The sequence below is a fragment of the Dermacentor albipictus genome, chromosome 4 (genome assembly GCF_038994185.2).
Source record: "Dermacentor albipictus isolate Rhodes 1998 colony chromosome 4, USDA_Dalb.pri_finalv2, whole genome shotgun sequence".
NCBI classification, from domain to species: domain Eukaryota; kingdom Metazoa; phylum Arthropoda; class Arachnida; order Ixodida; family Ixodidae; genus Dermacentor; species Dermacentor albipictus.
The window spans coordinates 146,507,984-146,533,685 of NC_091824.1; the positions used below are offsets into that span (position 1 = coordinate 146,507,984).

Genomic DNA, 25,702 nt, shown 5'->3' on the forward strand with positions numbered 1-25,702 from the left:
TTAGGAATTCTATGTGTTTTTTTTTTTGTAAAAAAGCATAGGTGGGACATTAGGCAAAATAAAAACAAAAGCTTGTTAGGGAAAAAAAGAAAGAAAAAAAGCCACGTTTTCGCTCACTGACTGCACGCTGCCCTATTCAAGTGCACCATACCAGGGTGCCGATGTCTTTACTGCATAACTCATTCAGTGTGGTTGCTATTGTCTATGCAAGTCTTTCCTTCTCATAACGAGCACAAAAATTGAAATTGAAATGGAGGAAATATTGAAGAAAAGGGAAAATGAAAGTGGGCGAAAAAATAACTTGTTGCTGGCCGGAGGCGAACTCAGCACCTATGCATTACGCATGTGTTGTGCAACGCATGCGTAATGCATTTCTACCATTTCAATTTTCTACATTTCAATTTCAAGTACAGCTAATTACCCCTAAGCTTTCCTTGACTTCATTGCCATGTGTGCACGAGAAAGGAACGCGGTGTGAGGGTTCATATTATCATGTTGTGGGGGTGAACAACCACAGTGGCACAACGCAAGTAAGGAAACCAACTGTTTATTGGGCCAACCTGTGCCCAGGAAAACAAGTAATAGCACAACGATAGCGGCGAGTACACTCATCAATCGTCGAAAAAAATGATCCGCGGATCAGACGCGTCGGCTATTGAACATGACTCATTAAACTTTCCACCGAAAGTGCTGTAGCTCGCGTAAGTTCTCGAATGTACACCGCTATTCTCGTCGCACACGCAGTCTGATCCCACAAGGCTCGGTGACGAAATAAACAACAGATAGAATAAACGATAACACTAGAGAACATTTCGATACAGAAAGGCGCCTCTTGTGCTGGGCGAAAGCATTGAACATTTGTTAGCTGGTGAAAACCGGTCACCGGAAAATATAAATAGGTATGCGTGGCAATATCCGCTACCATAAGATAACTGTCCTTTTTAAAGCTTGCGAACTCTAAGAACACTTCCATTCTACCCAGTATAGCATTCCCAGGGTGCAGTAATATAAATGAGAATTAAACTGGGAATTTTTTTAAATACTGATTAGAAAACTGTGTTGGTTCTGGCTTAATAAACAGTCATATTTGCTTAGGCTTGGCAATAAAGCTTTTAAATGTACACACATGACATTTATAGTGTGAACAGAAAGGTGCCTTCGAGGCACCGTGCTGTAGACGTACTTACTCGACAAAAATGTCTTCCGGAAATCTTGTTGGAGAAGAAAATTACCACTGTGATAGTCTTGTGTGCAGTGGTGTGCAAGTTTAGAGACTTGAGCCTTAAAACTGATATCGGGCTCTAAAGCTGATGCCGAATCCAGCACGTAGTATTTCCTCAACGGGGAAACCTCTCTGTACATGTTCGAATGGATAATTGGCGATATCTCTTGAAAAAAGGTGCTTCACAGGTTGTGATACAATCAATTAAAGGGCAACATCGCCTGTGCATTTACCTTTACGTCGCACTTTGTAGTCGAGTTCGCAGTAGCCGCTCTGCGCTTTCTGCACTAGGCTGTGTAGTTAGCCAAGCAGAAACATTGGTATCACGTATTGTTTACGGGTGTGCGAATATTCACGAACTCTCTAATAACGATAAAAAAGCGTCTCATTCGATTAGGTCTTCGAATCAAATAGCCAGTATTCGTAGACACAAGTATTTTTCGTTTGAATATTTCAAAACTTCACCTCTACACAATCATAAAATTGGAGCAGCGGTAGGATATATTTCACCCACGCAGTCATAGTAACAATGCATAGGCATAAAACATGATAACCCATCTAGTGAAGGAGATTATGTGTCGCTCAAAAAGTCAGACATTACCGGCTATACAGCGATCATTGACACTCTGCGAAGGCTCCTGCGTATGCGAAAAGAACTGGCTGTTCATTCTTAATGTTCCATTTGTGCTTTCAATAATAAAAATAACAGAAACATGCTAACGGTGTGAATACTATATAGGATGTGAACATCTCTTTATATAATTATGAAAACTACTGTTAATTATTCGAAAAACATTCAATATTCCATTTGATCCAATTTTCTTCTGGCATGGTTTGATTCGCATTCGAATCGGGCACAAAAATGACTGTCGTGGACCACTAGTGGTAATGTGTTGAGTGCATTTGTATCAGGCGTGTCATTTACCTGCCTGTTTCTGCTTCTGAGCAAGAAATTATGGTCCATTATCAGGTCGAGGCGTCGGAGCTTAGCCAACAGAAGAGGGAAAAAAGAAACGGCCGCAGTTTTGCCCAAAATGTGAAGCAAAAAAATTGATAGCTATTGCATTGTTATGCACAGTGACACTCTCACTTAATCAAGAAATGTCTGTCGTGGAAGACATTTGCAGTAGTGTTCGAACAGCCTGCTTTAGCAAACCACGGCTTTTGCTTTCTCCTGTTTTCTGTTCTTTGTTTTTGCCCCTGGGATCACTTAATTTATTTACTCTCAGCGCTGGTTCTTTACTGTCTCATGCACCATTCCATGCACCGCATCGACTGTCCCATGACGCAGTGCTGCTTTTCGCACTAGCGCCTCGTCAGTTTTTCATTCTTCGATGTTACAGCGTCTTGCTATTTGTGAACGTATAGCATGTTCAATATCGTCAATGGTGACTTCGTTTGTACATTTTATTTCATTGTTCGCATTACTGCATTGTGATTATGTTTGTTATTAGGCAGCGACTATGGTGACAATGTTTTATGTCATCTGTAATGTTACTCCACAGCTCCTGCTGCAAAAAATGAAAAAAAACTTAGAGAGACAGAGAAGGAAAAAAAACTGACTCACCATCCCGGCTCTGCGAAAGTTGATGTTCAGCGAAGCTGTATTCTTTATAAATGCGAAATCATTATATGGCCCATGAAGCGAAAAATACAGCGTTAATATTCGATGGTACCAAAACCCATGTGACAAGGGGCGACCTCAAGTTTGAGATGATGACGTAACGTGATTACGGCATCACGTCTTGTGAGGATGTCATCACACCAAAGGCGGCGTGATGGCATCACGTGAAACCAAACGTTGCGTGATAACGACATCGTCACATGACTATATTGCCTGATGACGTCATGCAATGACGTCATCACGTCAAACGTGACGTCGTGATGATGTGAACTGATGACATCATGTGGCGCCTCTAAAAAGCAGGACACTGCACGCTTCTCGCTTTGCACTTTCTCTGGGATCAGCGCACATTTATGTGGGAGCACGCGGCCACGAGAAACACCGACTAACTAGAGACTAACAGCTTCGCTGTAATCGAGCCGCCCGACTACAAGCTATCAGTGTACGTACATTAAAGAAATCGAGGAAGCTGAGTAAACCTGAAACTTCCGTATGCGACATTTCTCAATATATTGTTTAGAACTAGAACGTATAATCAATCTCAGTCAGTACGTAATTGATCAATAAATCAGCGAGACTTAGTAAATTTTCATTTGTTAATTTCGTGCAGCACCATATGTGCCTGAAACAGCCATGGTTTCTTACCCGTTCCGCTTTTGAAGGTCAATTTGCCGAGCTTGCAATCAGATTTGCCACCTTGGTCGCAATTATTAAAGGTGTCTGATACTTTGGCTTCCTCTTCTTTGTCTTGTACAAAAACATCAAACGAAACATCTGTACCACTGAAAGAAGTAAGAAGTACTGAAGTTAAACACATTTTATGGTCATAGAAGTCGAAATGACGCGACAATGCTCCTAGTGTTTCCCTGCACCTAGTGCAGGGAACGTAGTACACCTAGTGTCTCCCCGCACATGATTAACAAACAAGCGATCCATTGCGACCCCCATTCAGCGTCAATCGATGACGTGCGATACATTGATGACATTGAAATACACTTGCGCGCAAGCATGAACATAATAATATAACATAGGAAGAACATCACGTGAGTTCTTAGATTTGAGATGTGGGAATAATCTTCATGTGCATGATTATTTACAAATTTTCAATTTTACTTTGGCCTTTGCTATATCTGTCCAGCAAACATGACCCAGTTTAGTGAAGAAGGTGCAGTTGCAAATAAAGGGCAATTCGATTTGCCTGCACGGCCAGCTGTCAGATTGTGCTTGGATCGTTGCGACTGCCAGCATGATTAACAAGTTATTATGACTGTTCCTTAAACCACCAGTATTCACTCTCTTGTTGGAATGTAAGTGCATGGTGAAAGTTACCCTAATATCAGGCCACAAAAGGATTCCTTAAGCGGCTTTCGCGTTCCACAATCATTGCCATCGCTCATCGTGTATCGTACAAAGATAAAAACAAACCAAATGAGGTCGCCAGGTTCTTCTCTATAACTGTGCGAGAGTAACTGTTGTCTGCAGCAAGGAAAATTAAGTTGAACACCAGTCATCTTGGATTAGACACAAGTGACCAAATAAATATCAACGAGCATCTTTGCATGGAAATGGCGGTTCTGCTCACAAAGGCCCGGCAAACAAGGTGTTAAAAAAAGCTACAGAAATTCTGAGAATTATCCACTATTGCGTAAGTATTGCTTGGCTTGGCTGTGACTTTTATTTACGTGCTTTTCTTAGCTTATGTGTATCTACCCATGGCCTTTCCGGTGGCCGCCGCGTACTTCCCGGTAAAATAGGTACAAGCGCGCCGCTCCCAGCCTGGTGCTCGGCCATTATGCATGGGCCTCAGCGCTTGGAAAGGGATCGGCCTATGTATGGGGAGCGCTTAACGCCTGCTTCACCTCCGCCGCGGGTCGGATCGGTCTGCGTCGCCTTCGTCGTCTTTGGGCGATTGAATACATGACTATAAGTTTGTTTTGAGCGTGAATTTCTTCGATCTCGGCCAGCGCTCGCATGTTGGCAGGAGCCATATTGGACCGCTGGTGACGTCGATTCTGCAGCTCCAAATTTGATTGGCCTGTTGTAAAAGCCGTAATTTAAGCAGCAGTAAATGTGAACAAAGGTGCCGGCTTAACTGCCGTAACGTTTTTTACAGCCGTTACGTTCGATACGCCAAAAGAGCTGTTACGCGCGTTACGACCGTAGTGTGAACATAGCATTATTCATTCTTTGTTGTGAAAGACCACATATGTATTTTTATGTACCGTTGTTTTCTGCTGCCTGCGCTTGCTGTTTTGTTTTGTTTCTGGAATGGTGGCGCTCGTCAAGCTGCATTTATGTGTTATGCCTTTTCCCGTCATACCCAACCACAAATGCGCATTCCTCATGTACCATATGATTTACGTCTGATTAAAGAAATGAACTCAAACTAAAAAAAAAAGAAGCAAGATTTCACTTCAAGGTGCACAAGTTCTGCTTTTAAGAAAAGTAGTATTTGGAACGTCATGCGTAATTAGTTGCGCTGTTTGGTGACGAGTTTCTAGAAGCCTCAGACGATGCTATAGGGACTGTTACCAGGGGTGAAATGGAAAATCAGATGAATAATATTAAGAGACTGCAATGCAGCTGTATGGAGGGCAACAATAATAATTGATTTCATGTTGAGATTAGAGTGAAGAATGGGAGTTATTGGGAAAGTTATGAATGTGCAAGCAGATAACCGCGGTGGTGTGCTAGTGAGAGGATGGGTACCAAGGGAAGTTTAACTCCTTAACATGGTGGCGAAGGTTACAATGATACAATTAAAAAACTTGCAAGCACATGATACGGAGTCGGCTAATCTAGGGCTGTAAGAGCTAAAAATTGCTGGTAGGGTCCTTTATCCTGTGGTACGTTTAAATTTGACGGGATTGACTATAACGAAGTGAATTTAAAAGGTTATCCGGATGTTACCACTGCGGGACTCGGTCGGCGTGTAGGTTTATTTGATGTAGATGCTTATGTTATTGATAAATGCGTTGACGTTGTGTGATGTTACATAAATATACCTACTAAGTTGTGTAAATTGCGTATTTACATTATGTAGATGCTATGCTGCTGTCATGCATGTGATGACTTTGCTTGTGTTGAAGCACATGAGAAGGAGTTAAGAAGCTTCAGCTCGGGGCCAACTCCGATTCTGCCTATTTAAGTACATGTAAAACGTGATAAGACAACCGCTAGAGCTTGAAATTTGTTTAAAGTTAAATTCTAGTGACTATAAGAAGCAGGATTTTTAAGTGACTGAAATATTAACAGAAATTGCCGAAAGTTGGTAAGCTTAAAAAATAGATGCACAAACTTTACAAATCCATAACTGTTCACTAAAAACAGATATCGAAGTTCCGTAAGCTGCACGTGTTGAAAAAGTGTGAAATTTTTGCAACATATTGCACATTAGTAAGTCTTATAACCTCTGATGAACACAAGTTTGAGTTTGGTAAATTATATCTGCTATGGCGTAGTGAACTCTCTCAAACGCGACGATTTCTGGACAAACTTACTGCCGAGCTCCTATTTGGCTCGGATTGCGTCATGCGTTGCGCAACAACGGGGCCATCTGCGCACGCGAAAAATGCGTGGTGGGGTAATGGCCCCTTTCCTCTATACAACGATACCGAAGTAAAGAACATGACGACTACCGACGTGTTGGAAAGGGGGTGCCAATGTTAACGAGCTTGCTGGCATCAGCTGCCACCCTCTTTCAAATGGGATAGGCATAACGTCCACCTATCCATGAGAAAAATCAACTCTCTTTTATCTGGAATAACCACAACTGGTCGCAGACGACCACACACTTCCGATTTATTTCTAATGAAACAGGAAAATGGTGTACCCAGACGCGCTATAGAACAAGCACACCCTGGAAGGATACACCTTTGTGAAATTTCATTGTCAAGGAGCGATTGATTTTGCTAGAAGAGTAGCAATAAAAACAACTACGTACGAACAGAAATAATAATAACTTTGTTTAACATGCTTCTCACATGTCGTGACGTATACTTACATTTCTTATTTACCACAAGATCGCATGCAGAATGCATGATAGCGTAACACAGTTTCACTGCATTTCATATGTTCTCCTACAAAAGTGTATGGTGTAGAGATGTAAATGCCGGGAAAAATGGCGAGAAATATCGAAAAAAATGATTTTTTTTGAGCACAGAGAAAAAAAAATTTCACACAAAGCAATAGACATTTTCTGCTGTGCCCTGTACGATCCTAGAAACGACGAAGACAACGAAAAAAATATAATAAAAGAAATTTAAAAAGTCCAGCAGCACAGTTTTCAAGTGTCTTCGTCATCTGCTTTCTGTTCCATTTGGAAAATTTAGCGTAACGTTGAAACAGCGGAGTACAGGACGCCCTCTGAGTTTTGATCTAGCAACAGCGTCTGGGATGCTGCGAGCCCGTGGAACCGTCAGCAAAGTGGCAAAGCCTTTGCATTAATCAGCCGCTAACACCTATAGATTCCAGGCTGCTGCAGATACGCTCACCATGCGCCAGTTGTGAACTAAACTCGTATTTGTTTGGAAATGTTCTTAACAAGCTTCGCAACACTCACAAATAACCGTGTTCGAAAACTCGTCTAAGTACATAAATTTGAGTTTGGAAGCAGCCTCGACCAATTCAAATGCGAGTGCGTCCAGTGAAAGCGACTCATACAATGAGTGAACTTTTTCGCAGTTATTAGATTGGCAATCTCCTGTAGATGAGAAAAAGGCATTCATTCCTTTGTCTTCGCGTTCTCTGCGTAATTATTGCATTTTTATTGCTGGAATATAACAGACAAGCTATCTTAATGACGTTTCAATCTTGATCAACATTCAAAAAATTTCCCGAAAAATGAATATTAAAGAACGGTTTTTTTCCTCGCTCTCTAGATTTCCGAAAAGTTTGCATCCCTAGTACGGATTGTCGGATTTCAACATGAAACGAAAAATCCACAAAGCTTACTGTAGTGTCTCGGATTATCAGCATTATTCTAGAAAACAGCGTCAGTGGAATGATACTAAAATAGATATTACTAATTGGAGCTCCGCATCATTTGTATATATTTATGCAAGTTATAATGTAGATAAGGCAACTTGAACACCAAACTTGAATACACCACATAAGTGAAATTTTGTAAGGGCGTGCGAATATTGAAAACTTTCGACTAATGAATCAATTATTGTATTCCATTCGGTCCTCGAATAGAATAGACAACGTTTCATTGGGTCATTGAATTGAATAGTGACCACTCGTAAATTTGAATATCTTTTTATACATTACACCGTAAATACACACGATCAAGTACGAAGTTGAAACAAATGTGCCTCCTATTCCACAATGGTCGCATTATACAACAGCGCGCTACGCCGCTCAGACAGCAAAATTTTTAAATCTAAGCACGATCACTCGCAATAAAATCTTGTTTAGACATGGCATTCGGCAGTTGATATTGTTCGGTACTATTTATAAACGCAGCAACTGTGTCCTCTCATAATATTACGTCAGGTTTCATTGCAACATACTTTAATCAATAGTGGCACATCATGCCATTACTATTCGAACTAGAAAAAAAAGTGTTTTTTTTTTACTCTGCCATCACCGCAGACGACGCGCATGCCTGGTTTGGTTGCGAAGGTAGAAAATATATTAATGGGCCACGCTTTTACCTCTATATACTTTATATGATAACGCATGACCGCTGTTACGAATGGCCTGCAAGGGTGCCGACCTACAAAATTTTCCCTGCCAACTGCAGCTGCGGAAGTGGCGAGCTTCCGAGAAGCGACCGAGCAACCCTTCCCCACCTGCGGCGGTGACTCGTTTTGTAGGGACGATGATGTGCCGCGTCAACACCCCCTCGGCGCCGCTATGACTAAACGCGGTCAGCGGACCAAGTATTGTTAGTTGATTCGCCGTGGCCGTCACGGCTTGTTAGAAGCGGTGGAAATCCTGGGAGTAGATGTCTTGCAGCCGTCTCACGGGGCTTCGAAGTCATGGACAGACGCGGTGGCCATTGTCTGCGAAGTCAATACTGGGATGAAGAGGCGCATGCTCGGGTCAAGCACCGCGCCTGCGAGAACCCGCTCACCTCAGCGTGGTCAACGAAACCTGTGCGTAAGTGTGTGTAAACTCTCCCCCTCAAAGGCGGGTTGGCTACGATGATTTGAACGCTCCGAATTGGTAGCAGGTTGAAAGGCCGTTTTCCCTCACCTAGGGAACTGGGGAGGACATAGTATATTTAAGGAGCCGTTGGCGGCTCCTCAGGGGCATTCCTCTTGCAGTCATGTTAGGCTGATGAACTGTAAGGTTCTGATGTAAATACTGTAAATAAACCCATATTTCTCGTTCTCGATGAGAACCAGTCTCTCCCTTCATCAACGTCCTCAGCGTGGATAAGTTGGACGACGGCATGGGCCAGCTACCATCTATTTCATGCCTGACCCCAAATAAAACACCGCGTATGCTCCGAAAAAGGATAAGTTTGCGATCAATTTTCTTAGTTTTTCCTATTGCCCGCTTTGTGCTTTAACAAAGCACGATTGATAATATGCAATGTAATGACAAACTTACCATTGTTGTGAATACCCGGTCGCAATAATTCTCAGTCAGAAGGTTGTACATTATTCGCGAACTATTCGAAAAATGTTTTTATTCGATTCGATTCACATTTGACACTATTTGATTTGTATTCAATTCGGTATCAAAGAATGCTGTTTGCGCACCTCTAGAAACGTTTAGTAACAAAAGTAGTGCAACAGAGACAAAGTGCAGAAACGGAATACGAAGTGGCGGAAAAATAGGAAAATACGGGAAGAATAGAAAACCCAGTAAGGCACTAGAACGTGAACATTAACAAAGTCAGTAACAGAATGTAAATTTTACTTACTTGCAAACAATAGTACTTTTATCAACGTTAGGCACATGCTCCTTCAGCTGAAACAGATATGAACAGCAAATGAAACGGCAGGTTGTTTCGTCAAGCTCATGTCTCCAGCTAATTTGATTAGGCAGTGGGTGTATAAAATGTTTTGAAACATCCTGCGGCAGTTACCTACATGACAAATTGGTTCAACCTTTTCTTTCCTTTCTTTTTCTTGTTGCTTGAAATTAGAAATATGAATTCATAGTTGTATGAGCTGTGGCACTCATGACCATTTTTAAATGTTTCACTGTACGCTATTTTTAGGTCTGATTTTAGAGCTCTCCTTTAGCACAGGATAAATGCAGGTTATAACAGGGTGTGCGAGACTTCATGCTTTCTGGGAAATAAGCAGACACATATTTTGATGAAATAGAAAGAAGACGACGCGTACATTGCTGTCGTCTTCAATCGGGCGAGCCCCTCTTTGCACTTTCTAGTTACTCAAAGCCCTGAAATCTCGGTAGGCGTTACATGGAGGGTGCACTACAGCAAAGAAAACAAGGCAGCACAATTTCTTAACATAGTCCACCAAACAAGAAAACAAACTGAACGAGGAGTGTGGATTCCAAATGAGGTATGCGTGTTCAATTTTAGAGCCTACTAAGGTGGTATAAGTACGAAGTATAAGTACGGATTTAGCCGAATTCAAATTGCGCCTTACGAAACCCAATGTCTTGTTGGCCTTGCTAACTATTGCGTCTGCGTGGGTATTCCGTGTCAGACTGGATGACAAATTGACATTCAGATTCTTTACGGTACATACTTAGACTAAAGGGGTATTGTTAATGTGTAGTTGTATGTGGATAGGTGTAAATTTAACGGCTTTTGATTTAGCGACGTTAATTTATATTATGCGTTGCATATTGCAATCGCTCAGTTCAGCCCCTGGGCGCGGCCGGGCAGCCACCATTGACCTTGAGCGCAACCACGTGACGTGACGTCACGACAGCCGGAGGAAAAGCTGGGCCCCAACTCGCGCGGTCGCGCGCGGCCGCAGCCACCACCTGACTCCTGCTCCTCCCGCTAGGGGCGCTGCGCCGGCGCGTGACGTCACGGAGGAAAAGCTGGACCCCAACTCGCGCGGTCGCGCGTGGTCGCAGCCACCACCTGACTGCCGCTCCTCCCGCTAGGGGCGCTGCGCCGGCGCGTGATACCGCATGATTCCGAGAAGCGACCGAGGAACCCTTCCCCACCTGCGGATTTGCAACGTCTGGCTAATATCTGTGGACAGGAAGGCAACGATTTAGGTTTGAAGTTTAGTGTTAGAAAATCAGGTGTTATGGTATTCAATGAAAGCAGTGAACAGACAGTGGAGATACAGGGCCAAGAAATACCTCGGGTAACAGAATATAAATACCTTGGTATATGGATAAACGAAGGCAATGGATATATGGAAACACAGGAAAAAACCATAACAGTAAAGGGGAAGAGAAATGCAGCCATAATGAAGCACAGAGCGCTATGGGGATACAATAGGTACGAGGTCCTCCGAGGTATGTGGAAAGGTGTAATGGTTCCAGGACTTACTTTTGGAAATGCGATTGTTTGCTATAAATCAGGGGTGCAATCAGGACTCGACGGGAACCAAAGGTCAGTGGGTCGCCTCGCATTGTGCGCTCACGGGAAGACTACAAATGAAGCTGTGCAGGGTGATATGGGCTGGACTAGTTTTGAAGTGAGGGAAGCTCGCAGTAAAATTGAGTATGAAGAACGGCTGAGGAATATGGAAGAAAGTAAATGGGCTGGGAGAGTGTTCAGCTATCTGTACAGGAAAAACATTGATTCACAATGGAGGAAAAGAACTAGGAAGCTTACCAGCCAGTATGCGGCCTGTAGGGTGGACAACATAACAACAAAGGTCAAGCGGAAAGTCAGAGAAGCTGAATTAATCTCATGGGTGGCGGCAATGGGAAAGAAACCTGCCATGAGTAACTACTTAAGAGGAAAAAACGAAATCAGGAAAGAAACCATTTATGATAACTCAAAGGGAAGCTCATTACTTTTCGAAGCGAGATCAGGATGCCTTAGAACACGCACCTATAAAGCGAGATATAAGAAGGAAAAAGAAGCATGTGCTTGCTGCGCTAAAGCTAGGGAAACTACGGAGCATGTTTTATTAGAATGTGAAGACGTCTACCCAGCGGTCGATTTAGGCACCACTGGCCTCCTTGAAGCCCTTGGGTTCAGAGGGAGCAGTGGTAAAGCAAACATGTCCGCAATAGACATTAGTAAGAGGCGACTGGAGGATTGGTGGAAGAAAAGTAGAGAAACGACAAAAGACGGAGACGTACAAAAGCACAGTTTGCAATAGGGGATCAGAAAATTTGGGCGTGGTAGTGCCTTTTTTCATTGTTTAACCTAGGTAGAATATTAGGCAGTATAGTAGCAAGAGCTTGGTGGCGCAACCCACCACCCCGTTCCAAAGGGGACGCTCATAACATCCATCCATCCATTCCATCCATCCATACCTCGCCCTCAAAAAAAAAAAAAAAAAGACCGCGCTATATGCAACGCATTCTTGGCTTAACCAAGCTAAGACTGGCCATTTTTTTTCCACGCGTTAAACCATTTACTGGGCTTGTGTAAATCACATTAGCTAGGTAGTATTCATATTACTAGTAATTTATCTATAACTCACGCAATCAGCAGCATGTCTGAGAGTGGAACACTGATTACTATTATTATCATTAATATAAAATAAGAACAAAGTAGGCCCGAGCAAGGAATCCTATGGTACTCAGATTTAACATGATTTAATAAATACACATGTTCGTTTATGAGATAATTGGCATTGGGTAATGCAACTGCCGATCTATGCAATAATCCTTGGATTTATGTTGAGACCAGTCAATTCGCGATTTAGGCACAAGTGACGCATTTTATCAGAAGCCTTCGCGATGTCAACAAATACGCATCAACTTTGCGTAAAAAATAAAATGTGTGGTGCAGGGCAGTAATTAATTTGAATAGCTGTGGTTCGCCAGATCAACTCTTAAAAATACATCCTGGTTGACGAAATTAAGTTATGTTCTGTTAGAAAATTCATGGTAGTGAATGAAACTATATGTTCGTGAAGTTTTCAATACCTGCCGGTTAATGAAATGGGTCTGTAAGTGGAAAATTTAGATGGATTACCGGATTTGCACAATGGAATGACGCGAGCTGATTTCCAATCATTCGGAACACACCACGTCAATAGAATGTTGAAAAAGGGCAGATAAACTGTGGAACTCTGCAGGGTTTGCTATTTTGAGTAGTTAAAGGCATATGCCATTAAAACCTGGTGTCAAGTCATTTCGAAGATAGTCAATGGAGGATCATGTTCCCTCAGAAGTGATTAATACGTCGTACATGTTTGAGCGTAAAACTGAAGGTTGTCTGGTACTAGACCTATGCGAAAACAAAAGTAAAATCGGTTAATTCCACTGCGACCTGTGCCGGAGAAAGGAGGCCACCATCCTTGGATAAATGATGCCGATGAGTGTGACGCCTAATTAGGATTAATAAAATTGCAATTTTTTATCATTTCGGAGCCGCTTTTAACTCTTTTCTTAACGGGACACGTTTTTAAAGATTTTCTTTGGAATTATTCTACCAGCGACGCCATTCACCGGCTCAAAAGACGACTAAACTTTAACTATTGCTCAGGCTTGACACTCTTTGGTAGATTGGAGAGAGTGGAAAAATAAAACTTCGACTGCAGGTATGTTCAAAACTAGCCGCCAGTGCTCTTCACGCTTCCTCGATGAAACGACTCAATATGTGCGCTATGGCCGACTCTGCAGAATAATTTTTAAACGACAGCAGGAGTAAAGACACAGAAGCTTCTGTTGGGTTGTCTAATGTTTCGATCTGATTTATAGGTTGTTTTAACGTTGTCTCAAGCAACGGTAAATGCTAATGAGTGCGTGTTATTTTGATAATTGTGTTAGACTAATATCAAGTGCAACTTTATTTTTCTCACAGTTCTTTTTGTCCATCTACCTTCAAACAGCATAGGTATAAATTATTACGCGCAATTCTTGCCGTTGCGGGGAGGAGGAGGTTTCACTCTCACAAGAGGACACAGTAGATTTCAGACCGACCTTGGACCGAAGCTTGACTAGCAGTCTAATCTCTTACAGTTTGAACAGCGTCTGTGGAAATGCCCTTATTTATTAATTTACAATATTGTGGAGCACTCTACATTAGAGTAAATTACCATACATGTTTAATGTTTTACACGTATCGTAAAGTATGCGCTCTGTGTAGAGTCCGTTATTTTTACTTTAGATCTATACTTTTCTTTAAGTGCAATCACCTTGCCATGAGTAAGAGCCCAGTTCATGTTTACATTGGGAGCATGGAATGATTGCGAAAATTCTACAAGAAAAAGAATACACTTTTATGAGACGCAGTGTATATGAGCAATTTGTCATATTTCTTCTGTGTTTGCAAGAAAGTTGGAAGGCAGTTCAACCTGTAGTTGGTACCGGCCAAAGACAATGTCTTCCGGAGTGAGTTGAGGGTAAGAATGGGGCGGAGAGAACGGCACTCTATCGCGTTACCCTTCGATTGAGGGGGGTAGAAGCAGTGTCTAAATGCTGAAAATCTTTTCTGTCACTTTCCTCTGGATCTGCCGAGATTTTTCAACTGCACATGCACATGGAAATGGCTTTAGGCTGCACTATTTTCGGGGCCAGCCCACACTTTAGACTGGACTGTTGTCGGGATCGGCCCACGAAAGAAACTAGAAACGCATACCCGATGAAAAAATGTGTTGGAGGCTGGGGGTGGGGTGGAGGCGGTAACTTGCTAAAAAAAAAGATTTTTTTTTGAATAAGTGTCTGTTGAATTCTCACGCAATATGAACCAACTATAGTCGGGTGCAACTTTAGAAAAAAGGGGCGTTTACTCCTCCAAGGAGGATGCACATGAGCCTCCACCAATGGGTGCGCACTCTAGACTGACGTCATGAGCCGGACGGCCGGTGACCCCGCCGATGGAGAAGATGGCTGCCGGGGCTGAATCGCGTCAGTCGTGTGCGTCTGCCCCTCGTCAGAGTGAATTCCCAAACTGTTCGTGGTGGTCTACAAAGCCGCAAATATTCTCGCGAGATTACGATGCACCATCTGTGCTGCATGCGTTTATTCTGAGCCGGGATCCAGTGACGAAAGATTGCAACGAGCATCGCTGACGCTGCGCTACGCTTTGTCTGAAAACAGGATCTCGCGGTGGCACAGCGCTACAAACATGCTGCATGTTTGTTCCATGCTATTTTTAACTACTCGTTAAATAGGAACTGATTCACTTTAAGCTCCGAAAACTAGTAGTAAATGTGTCGTGTACACGTAAACCAACGCAATACCATGCAGAGCGGCTCTTTCTTCTTTTGTCCCTTGCAATGAAGCTAAAAAGCAGACAACGCGCAGCGTTGTAGAAGTCACGGGGTTATTTTTCTCTTGCGATACGACGTGCTGTAGCATTCATATCACGAGGGCTCTACCAAACCAGTCATCAAAATATGAAAGTCTTTGTTTATACCCATAATTACGCATTTTAGAAGCACGGTTTTTTTTTTTAGCGGGACTATATTAGTCGCGGAGGCAATCGGTTGTCACGCTTCGGTCATCTGGGTGGCCCCTTCCATTTTTTTTAAAGTTGTACCTGACTATAGTTTAGCTGAGGACCACAAACATCATCTTTCTTGATTTGTACAGAATATCGAAAAGAGGTATTTAAAAACCATTTTTCATACATTGTTCCCCCAACGCGCCGGTCACGACGCATTGGCCATCCCAGCAGGTAGCACAACCACACTCACGCACAAATACATCTTAAGCCTCATTTTTCTACCGAGCATCTAAAGACTGAAATGGACTTTCTCACCGAATCGCTGCCGTCACCTGCTCTTCACAATTTGTTTAATATGTAACAACTTTTTATTTACAGAATTGAATGCATTATAACACTTGTTTGTATATGTTGTACCCCCGCCCCTTTTGTAATACCCCTACTACATCTTTAACGAAATGCCCCTGGCCACCTCCCGTTGCCTTCCTTTCTGTTGCCCCTAGCTGAACTTGTCACGCTTATATCTGTTGTGATGACAAATGTGGGAATAGTTGTGCAGCTGTTGTATTGTTCGATGCACCAGACTATGTTCACTCTCAAAACCATGTGTTTCAGCAGACGTCTGACGGTGTTTGAGCGCCGTGCTTCCAGTGCTCGATATAAATCCTGTGTCTACAGGCCTGCTGATTCTCAGCCTGAATCTAGCGTTGCCTCTGTTGTTGCTGTAAAACAAAGGGAATATAGATGAAATAATATGATATTGATAAGATCTACACTCCAGAACCCATGTGTCACGCATCTCATATTATCGAAGTCATTGTTCGATAGTTTTATGGGACAGAGTCTGAAATTTAGTGTTTGGTGCCATGTGGACCGCTACGCTGAAAAAAAGAAAGATAGACAAAGCGAGCGCAGTGTGTTCCTGCACTCGGTGAAGCAGATTGCTGAGATATGGCCAAACCTTGAAAATATTGTATTGGAGGTTATTCTGAGTAAATTTGTAGTTTAATGTTATGCGCTCATGATGCATTGTCGCACTGCATAACACGTTAGAGAAAACAATGGCTGCATTCAGATGGGCTAACATGACCCTGCAGCCAACGCAGGCTGCTGGGTTTCCGCTTCAGAAATAAGTATATTCACCTGTTTGGGACTGTCGAGATAAATGTAACTGTACTTAGGAACATATGCTGCGAAAATCCTGACAGTGCTTTTAAAATGCAATGAATACGCAAACTCACCGCCTTAACAAGTTCCGTTTCGTCCATGTCGCAAGGTTTGGTGCTGCTGTTGACAGTTTCTCGTTTCGGACGTAAACCGGAAATCGTGAGTCGAACGGTCACCTTCCTGCCTGCGACGAGAAGCAAGAAATAAACAAAACAAAGTTAAATGAAAATTTATCCATGTTCTGAAACTTGATACAACCGTTCTGTGACATTGAACAGTAACAATAAAAAAAATAACAAGGATGCACGTAATTTTCAGTTAAAAGCTGAACATTTATTTTTCCAAAGGCATGTGAAGACCTTGAAAAAAGAAAGCTTGTCCTGCTATGTCACAATTATGATTCCAAATGCTTTGCCCATTGTCATACCATATGCAAAAGTGAAATTCTAGTGACTTCAATAAAATTTTTTATTGAAGACTTGAATTTTATAAAAAGGAACAAGAGCACAAAAGCAAACTAAATAGGGTTAGTGCATAAGCTCCAACACTTCATAACAAGAATATATATCAAAACTGTGAAAGCTGCATCAAATCAAACAAAGTTGACATTTGACTCTGGAACTATCACAATTTGCTAAATAGTAGTTACGTGAAAATCACTTAAAATTTTTATGATAGCTGGAAATTAACGTCTTGATCTTGCGTGCCTTTGGATATTATCACATGCAACTTCTGGTATGGCGGCATCTATATTTGTTCTCGTAGTTGTAGGGGGTTTAAACTCAGTGTTTCAATTTGAGTTATTTGCCAACTTATGTAAATAAGGAAGGCTGATAATTAGCAGATATGCTCCCCACAGTTACAAGAATTTTACCTTATCCTTTAGTGAAACAAATATGTCTCACTCAAATTTTTCAGTCATTTCTTGCAGTGAGACATTCTTGAGGTTGGGATGTTATAAATATAACAGCCCTCTTAGAATATTTGTATTCTTTGACTTCGTAGGGAAATTAGACTATCTTACATAAACACCATTAAATTGTTTTTGTTTCATTCAACCAATTATTTTGGAGTTGTTCCTACTCTGACAAACAGAGGTGATTTCGCGTAGCCGTTCCTATAGTGAAGTTACATCTTAAAGAGTCAAGACAAAGAAGAAACCAGGCTATATGAAGACAATTGCCGGCATAATTGAAATGGAAGCTCAAAAAGATGACACATATGTTGCAGCATCCTCTGTACGTACTATTTGCACAAGCCGACCTTATTCATAAATAGTGTCCCCCCCCCCCCGTTGTAAGAAAAAAAAACTGCATATGGTTTCTTTGTGTATTTCGTTTCCTTCGGTTGCTTATTTTATGCACTGTTCCTCCTCCTTCTTTAAAGAAGTGAGGCTTGCGTCCGTACCTTTCCTTCAACGTATTGTGTGCTTGCGATATTTCCCCATCACTGTCGCTGCTTGATAAAAAGAACATGTAACACTAATGTTTTTTTTGCACACGCTGAAACTTGTTCGCAAATCTAACCTACGCTGCCCCACTTCCTTGTTGGTTATGCCGATTACACTGTGCACGAAGTATCTAAATAAAAGGGAAGATAGTGCATCTCTTTAAAACCTTGCAGATTTTTTATTTTTGAAAACAATCTGCTTGAAATAATTGCTGGCTCTGAAGATTGCTGCTTCTCCACTTTTAAAGTTCGTCCTCACTCCTTGAATTCTTGTAAAACCACACGTAGATATAGTTCACATGGTAGAAGCCAGAACGCTTCAAGATGCAATATGAAGTTGGGGAGCCTACAGGAGGTCGCCTATGGGATGCGTTGTCAAAATTTATATAAAAAAGGCGCAACATTTTAAAATATTCGCCTGCTAGAACGGATGCGGCCATTTTCTCCTGTCGTAAGCAGGATGGAATCAGCGGGTAGCTATTTTGCCAAGGTGAACTGCGTATGACGATATCTATCACTGCAAAGCGCTACGTGAATAATGGTGGGAGCTGCCATGCAATACAAACACAAAACTACAATGTCTATAGTGGAAGGCCAGGTGGCCAGGCCTCTTTTTATGTCTTTTGAGGCTTCAAGTGGCCGGACTTGCCTTCTGACAAGTCGAACTGCAGCAATGGTTTGCTTGCTTTGAGTATGCGAAGCCATCTAAGAGAAAATTGCGGGCCTTGAAGTGCTCAGACAAACAGCAGGAATGTGCGGTATACAGTCTTGCACACCGTACTGCTTAAAAATTTCTGTAGGATGTCGCCATAAAGCAACAGAGCATGCAGGAAAAGTTTCCTTTTTCACTTGTTGTTCTAGTGTGGAAGCTTTATCTTGTTTTGTTATTTGGCTGAGGTCTTCCATCAACTTCCTGTTAATATCGGTAACAAAACAAATGTGATCCATGGCACAAGGATAAAACAAATGAGGGAGATAATAAATAAATACAAAATAAATAAAAAGAAAAAGAAGAATGTTAAAGTTGTTTCCCCAGCCGTGTAACAATTTCGTATCGAAGCGATGGAATTGAGTAAAATTTTGGAACACAGTTCGCTCTTTCATTTTTATTTGGCACACTATTTTACGTTTGTCGTGAATGACCTCCGGAATCCCGGCCACGGGGCCGCTCGATGGAGGCGAAATGCGAAAACACCCGTGTACCTAGATTTAGGTGCACGTTAAAGAACCCCAGGTGGTCAAAATTTCCGGAGTCCTTCACTACGGCGTGCCTCATAATCAGAAAGTGGTTTTGGCACGTAAAACCCCATGAATAATTAAACAAATGACCTCCGTGGACTCGGATTACCTTGATGGGTTGTGAGATGTTTTTTGTGCTGCCTTACACTGGCAAACCAGAATTGCTGCTGAGCAAGAAAACATGCTACATGACTTATGTTAAGAGTAGTAGGCGACCATTTTTTGTCCTTTCAGATTATGCTTGGCCCAACCGGCATGTTTCAGATCTACAGGATTTTCGAAGTTAAACTAACGTCACTTTTAATAAAAGCACTGATATCCAAGCAAAATCTACTTTCACTGGCAGTTAATGTACTTTGGCGGACACTATTTTCGAGAAGAATTAGATTATTCAAAAACGGATAGTGAACGAAATTTCTTAATTATTTTCTTTTTTGCTGTCAAGAATATCGTACACGTTAATATTTAAAATGTTAAGATAATTGTATTTCAAAATAAATTCATTTTGATTCTCCTGGGCCGCTTCTGTTCGGAGATATTCATCATGAAATTTGACACAGCTGATTTCGCACTTATGGGCCTGGATCTAACCGAGTGTCAAATTTGACCATGACTATCTCAAAACAGAAGCATTCCAGGATAATCAGAGTAAAGTCTTAAAACACGATTGTCTTAAACGTTTTCATTAGAAACATATACCATAATTATTACTGCAAAAACGTTCAAGTTTTTTAATATATGCGTTTGATGACTTTATTTTTTTCGTTATGTGTCCGATGTCCGCCAAAGCGAATAAACTGCTTGTAGCTAGAATTTATTTCAAATATGTGTTCGAAATATTACTGTAAATTTCAGGCTTACTTTATTTATTTGTTTATTTACTTTCATGAACTTTTTGCATTTTCCCGGTATGCATGTGGCTAAGCGTATGCCTTTATAGCATGAAGAGTGAAATGTACCCAAGAGCATCTTGCTTGGATAATCTCCATCTCGCAGTCTGTTAATGCTACCTGCCTATAATTTGCCATCATGTAAATGCTTGTTAAACATATAGCGTCTGTGCTTTGTTATAACTTAGTTTTATGACCAAACAATCCGACATTTACTCAGTCTTCTAGCGGCTCTTCCATATATTTCTTGTACACAGTTTATGATATCTCAGCACACAAATGCATTGACAGTGCATTAGGAGAACATTTGTTTCAAGAATAAATATTTGGTTGTCAGAATTTTGCCAATATACATCTCATGTACCACGTATGAGCCAGTGGCGTAGCCAGAAATTTCGTTCGGGAGGGGGGGGGGGGGGGCTCACTTTGCAGCTCGGCCTCCTCCTTAAGAGGAAGCTTTAGCTCGGGTGTTCGTATCTAAATACATGTAGAAGAATTCGTTTTTTTTGGCAACCACTGCACCAAATTTGACGAGGTTTCTTGCAATTATAAGAAAAACTTTAATTCTAGTGATTTTTTGTTTTGGATATTTTATTTAGGCAGTCACTTCTTTATTGAAAATTTGCATAAATCGCAAATTTTCAGAAAGCCAAACTATGAAGTTTCAAACTGTAACTCAATAACGAAAAATGATATCAAAATTCTATGAATTGCATCAAATAGTATATCTATAGTGGAAAAAATTGTTTTATACATTATTCTAAAGAAAATTAATATTATGGAAATACGGTTTTTGCAGAATCCTTGTACACAGCGTAACAAATTCACGTATGATACCGATTGACGAGTCAAATTTGCCCGCTTTGAGTGTTTTAACAGATGCCATTTAGAGAACCGCAATATCTGTTCTTGATGCATAGCAATTTATTTGTAAATGTCGTGCTTCAACTTTCCTCAAAATCTCAAATTTTTCAAAATACTTTAAACAAAATTCAGACCCTAAATCGAAATTCCGTTTCCAACAGACACTATAATCTAACTTTCTCCCTCAAATGCAACAAATTTCATTAAAAGTGATCCAGGGGTTATCTCAGAAAAGCCTTTCTGCGTTTTACATGTATCTGAAGATACCGCATCGGAACAGGGCCCGAGCAAAAGCTTCCTCTTAAACAATTGGTCGAGGGATCAAGTACATGAATTCATGGACCATATACCTCCTGCATTGTCATTGCCAAAAATGCTGACATACTTTTGAGATATTTGTTTGCCTATTTAATAAGCAAAGAAAATATCCCACGAGCTTTGGAACTATATCAGTTCGAAACCAGCTAAGCAGTGCATGCCGCTGATATGAAAAATGTAAAGGCCATGAAATGAACAAGTTGAGGACAAATATGTTAATGAAACTTTGTCATTCAAGAACCTTTTTTACATTCTTGTACATATGTAACGGCCAATGAAATATCTCAATAACGATGTTCTTTGCTCCAATATATTACGCAGAAGCAGGTGTCACCGGTCGTGTATCGTGAGTAATTGCACCGAAATTATAGTCGCAACAGAGAACACGTATAAAAAGCAGAAGTTTTGCAAAATATACGAGGGCCAGTCAAATGAAAGTGAGCCACTGCGAACATATGACAAACGGGATACTTTATTTAAGATTATTCTGCATGACCAATTCGACATTTGTCCTATTGACTAACGAGTCGCGTGATTCCCGTCTCATAAAACTCATTGGTTTGCTGCTTCAAAAAGTCTGCAACTGACTTTTGCACGTCATCGTCCGACATGAATCTGGTTCCCTTGAGCTGTTTTTTCAGTTGCTTCAAAATGTGGAAGTGGCAAGGCGACAGGTCTGATCTGTATGGCGGATGTTGAAGCGTTTCCCACTTGAACTTTGCCAGTTTTGTATTCACCACATCAGCGACGTGGGGAACAAGATGACCCCATTCGTCTATTTTCCACGTCGTTTGTTCTTGATTGCGACACGCGACCGATCCGGCGTTTTACAATATCGGAAACAATTGATACTCTTTAAATATTTGGCAAATTCTATCAGTAATGGCCCCTGACGATCTAAAAAAGTCAACAACACCTTTCCGGCGGAAATGACGGCCTTTGCTTTCTTTGGGGGTGGTGAATTAGAATGTTTCCACTGTAAGCTTTAACGTCGTGTTTCAGGCTCGTAGTAGTGGCACCATGGTTCGTCCCCGATCAATATTGCAGACAAGAAGGCGTCATCCTCATTGTCATGCCAGATCAGATGAGTCAAGGCATGCAGTGCCAAAATTCTCGTCTTCTGGCGGGGGTTCAACATCTTGGGCATCCATTGCGCACACAAGAACCGATAACCGAGATGTTCATGAATTATGGTGGGAACAAAAGCGTGGTTGATGTTCACATGCTCTGCCAGTTCATCAATGCTTATCCTCCGTTCTTGTCTAATAGCAAATCAAACTTTGCAATTGTGTTTGGGGTGATTGCACGGTGACTTTGGCCCGGTCTTGGATCATCTTTGCAACTTTCACGTCCTTCTTTGAACCGTTCGCTCCAACGCTTCACAGTGGCCAATGAAATCCGATGTTCAACGTACACGGCAGCCCTACGGCAACTATTTTCTTTTTACGAAATACCTTCAGCAGTCAAAAACCTCACACCATCACGCTGCTCAACTTCTGGAGCGCACATTACGTCACGCAACCATGTTCAACCCAGTGTATGAGAGTATTGAAGAACATTTATCCTCACACCTGCATGTCACTTTTGTAAATGGTCGATGGTTGTGTGCTACGCGCATGCCTCGCAGATAATGAACCGAACCATTATTGCGCGGGGTGGTTTGGCTCACTTTCATTTGACTCGCCCTCGTACATTAGAAATGTGAAGATATAATAGAATATACAAATGCGAAGATACAGCTTGAGAAAGGGCAACAAAGTGTCACTGGAAACAAAGTTCATGTACGTATACACAAAACCTCGCAACAAGATATTTAAATATACATATAAGTGTCCAATAAATCTACGCATCTAAAAAAAGCCACTGTTGTAATGTGTCAAACAAGGCAAATAAACATGTTGCGCAATCACGGATTCACAGATCACAATATCCTAAGGCCCGCCCCCTCTCCTTCCACTTCCCCCGATGTATAGCGCGCGCCGCAAGGCTGCGCGCTTGCTCCCCGCTTTTCTCTTCGCACATACACCATGCGCTTTCCCTCGCACATTAACCATGCGGCGCGCGGTCACGGTGTTATCACCTTTGGACTTTATACGAAACACAAGGGCGACGGCGATGGCAGGAATGTGTTTGGATTGTCCATATAATTGCTGTCGCAATAATATCATAAGAGTATCCGGCAACTCAAGCGTCCCGTGGCCTATTACTCTCCGTAAAAGAAGTAACAAAATCGAACTTTTACCATGCAGAAATTTGCTGCGTCGCAACAATGTATTCTTTTCTTCCTTTTGAGAGGTGGGGCCACCGAAATGAACAAACGCAAAGGAAAGCATGTTGGCCACAATCGATTGCCTACTTTGGGCACCTAATGTGGCTACCGAAAGAACATCGAAGAAAACGTGAGACGCTTGGCCCACAAAGAACCGTACGCATGCTGCTCTGTATCCTACACCGGCGAGACAAAATATTGCGAATATTCCAGAGAGGTTGTTCTCAGGCGAACACGTTGCAATCCATCGAGCCCCCACAGTGATGACGGCGAGCGGCGAGCGACCACTGTTTCTTTTTCTAGTCTGCTAGCCGGAAAGCGTCCAAAACTCTCGAAGGCGAACATCACCACGGCAAGAGAAAACCTAACGCGAACCGAAGTGCACCGCACGGTGGTAGGGGCAACGCCAGAAAAAGGCATGCGCTCTCGCTGGCTCTGGCAGCCCGCGGGTAGGGTAACGAGAACAAAAAAAAAAAAAAAAATGGAGGGGCTCAATGTGTCTTTGCAAATAAAAGTAGAAAAAAAATGAATAAGTACATAGTTACCTTGGATGGCTTTCGTATCTTGACATGGATGCTTTGGCATAGGTGAAAAAAAAATGTTGATTTTTTTATATGACATGATGGCACAAATGAACCCCCACAACGTTTCGTCGCGTCGGACTTCGCTGCGTGCTTTGTCAAATTGTCTGATAGTGTGTTGATTTGGCTTGTGTCGTTGTATGTTCAGATGTAAGATTTTAGAAAAGTCAATGAACCTTTGGTGCCAAATGTTTATAACAGCATTAAACCCACAAAGTTCCGCAATTGAAAATCTAAAGTCCAACTTTGGAAATGTTAATGCACCTTTCACATCAGAAATTTATAAGAACTTTATGCCCATGAAGTTTCAGAATTGACATCCATGCGCTCCACAGATTCCGCTGTCTCCGCGATATGCCGCGACGAGCCCGCTTGCCATCAAAACGACCTTTGTGCTAGGAGGGGGCTCCTTGTATTAAGTGACTCCAGATGCATGGATGTTACGGCCAAATTCACCCCGAGTTCGCAATGTTCACTGTGAAATGCCTTTTCGAGCGTGAAAAAGACATTCTAGACAAAATCCAGAATTATTTTCGGCGCCGGGGGTTGCTTTGGTCGGCGGTGCATGGACCGCACGGAAAAATTTCGGGGGGGGGGGGGCTGAAGCCCCATAAGCCCCCCCTCCCCTGGCTACGCCCCTGGTATGAGCCATTGGCAACCCTCGAAGTAGCTGATTGCAAATGCATAAAGTGTTTTTCGAGAAGTCTTGTCTAGATGTTGACCTAATGGCCAAGTGCATTAGATATAAATAATATATCTATGAATATTTCTGCAGGTGGGCTAATAATAGTTTCTGAGTGGGTATTAGATTCCACATTATTGTTATTATTATTATTATTATTATTATTAATATTAGATATGGAAATATACGTACAAACACGCAAAGGAAACAGAGAGGGAGCAAGCTGACGACTACATATAAAGTTTTCACAGATGGACCCACCAGACCTTAAGTTGTTTATTTAGAAAGTAGCAGTGCATATATTAAAGGGACACAAAAGAGGTATAATAATAAATTGCGCATCTTCATAGCAAAATGGCCACTCGGTGTTACCGAGAGAAGAGGCTTAGTAAATCAGAAAATATGGTAAAACAGACGATGGGTGGATGACCAACGTTAAGTTAGTGCACCAGCTCGCCATAATGTCATGATTTTAGACAGCATCTACTCGGGTCTAGTTAAATATAAGAAAACTAGAGTAGCAAGCGTTGAAAAGGTTACCTGCGGCAAGTTTGGTCAAATATGTGAAAGTACTTTGAAATCCGGAATGTCAGTGCTTAGGTTTCAGCATAAAACTCTGAAAAGGGGAAGCTTAGTCTTCGTAGTATTCTGGGGTATTAACCAACGTTTTCCCGCTAAATGAATAAAAATAAAGACTTCAAATATAAACAGTAAATGTTTAATTTTTAATGGGTTGAATGTTGACGTTTAGTGCTGCTTTAAGAAAAGAGCTTCATCTCTAGTGTCACCCCATTTATGCTTACGGTTATTACTGAAGCTAAGAAAGAAGCTGATATCTGTCCGTGTGATGTGATTGATTGATGTCCGTGATAAGATGCAATGAGAACACTACAAGCTCATTGTGTGATTCTGTTGCCCTTGATTGCGGAAT

At 41.8% G+C, this 25,702-nt stretch overlaps 1 protein-coding gene across 1 annotated transcript in view; it reads right to left on the bottom strand.

Moving 5' to 3' along the window:
• LOC135902181 (uncharacterized) overlaps positions 1 to 25,702 on the bottom strand; it is a 51,989-nt gene that overhangs the window by 16,196 nt on the left and 10,091 nt on the right. Inside the window, exons 4-6 of the mRNA XM_065432140.1 lie at positions 16,554 to 16,663; positions 9,724 to 9,770; positions 3,492 to 3,628 (exon numbers count right to left, since the gene is read on the bottom strand). Coding sequence (XP_065288212.1) covers positions 3,492 to 3,628; positions 9,724 to 9,770; positions 16,554 to 16,663 — 294 coding nt within the window. The remainder of the gene's footprint in view (positions 1 to 3,491; positions 3,629 to 9,723; positions 9,771 to 16,553; positions 16,664 to 25,702) is intronic.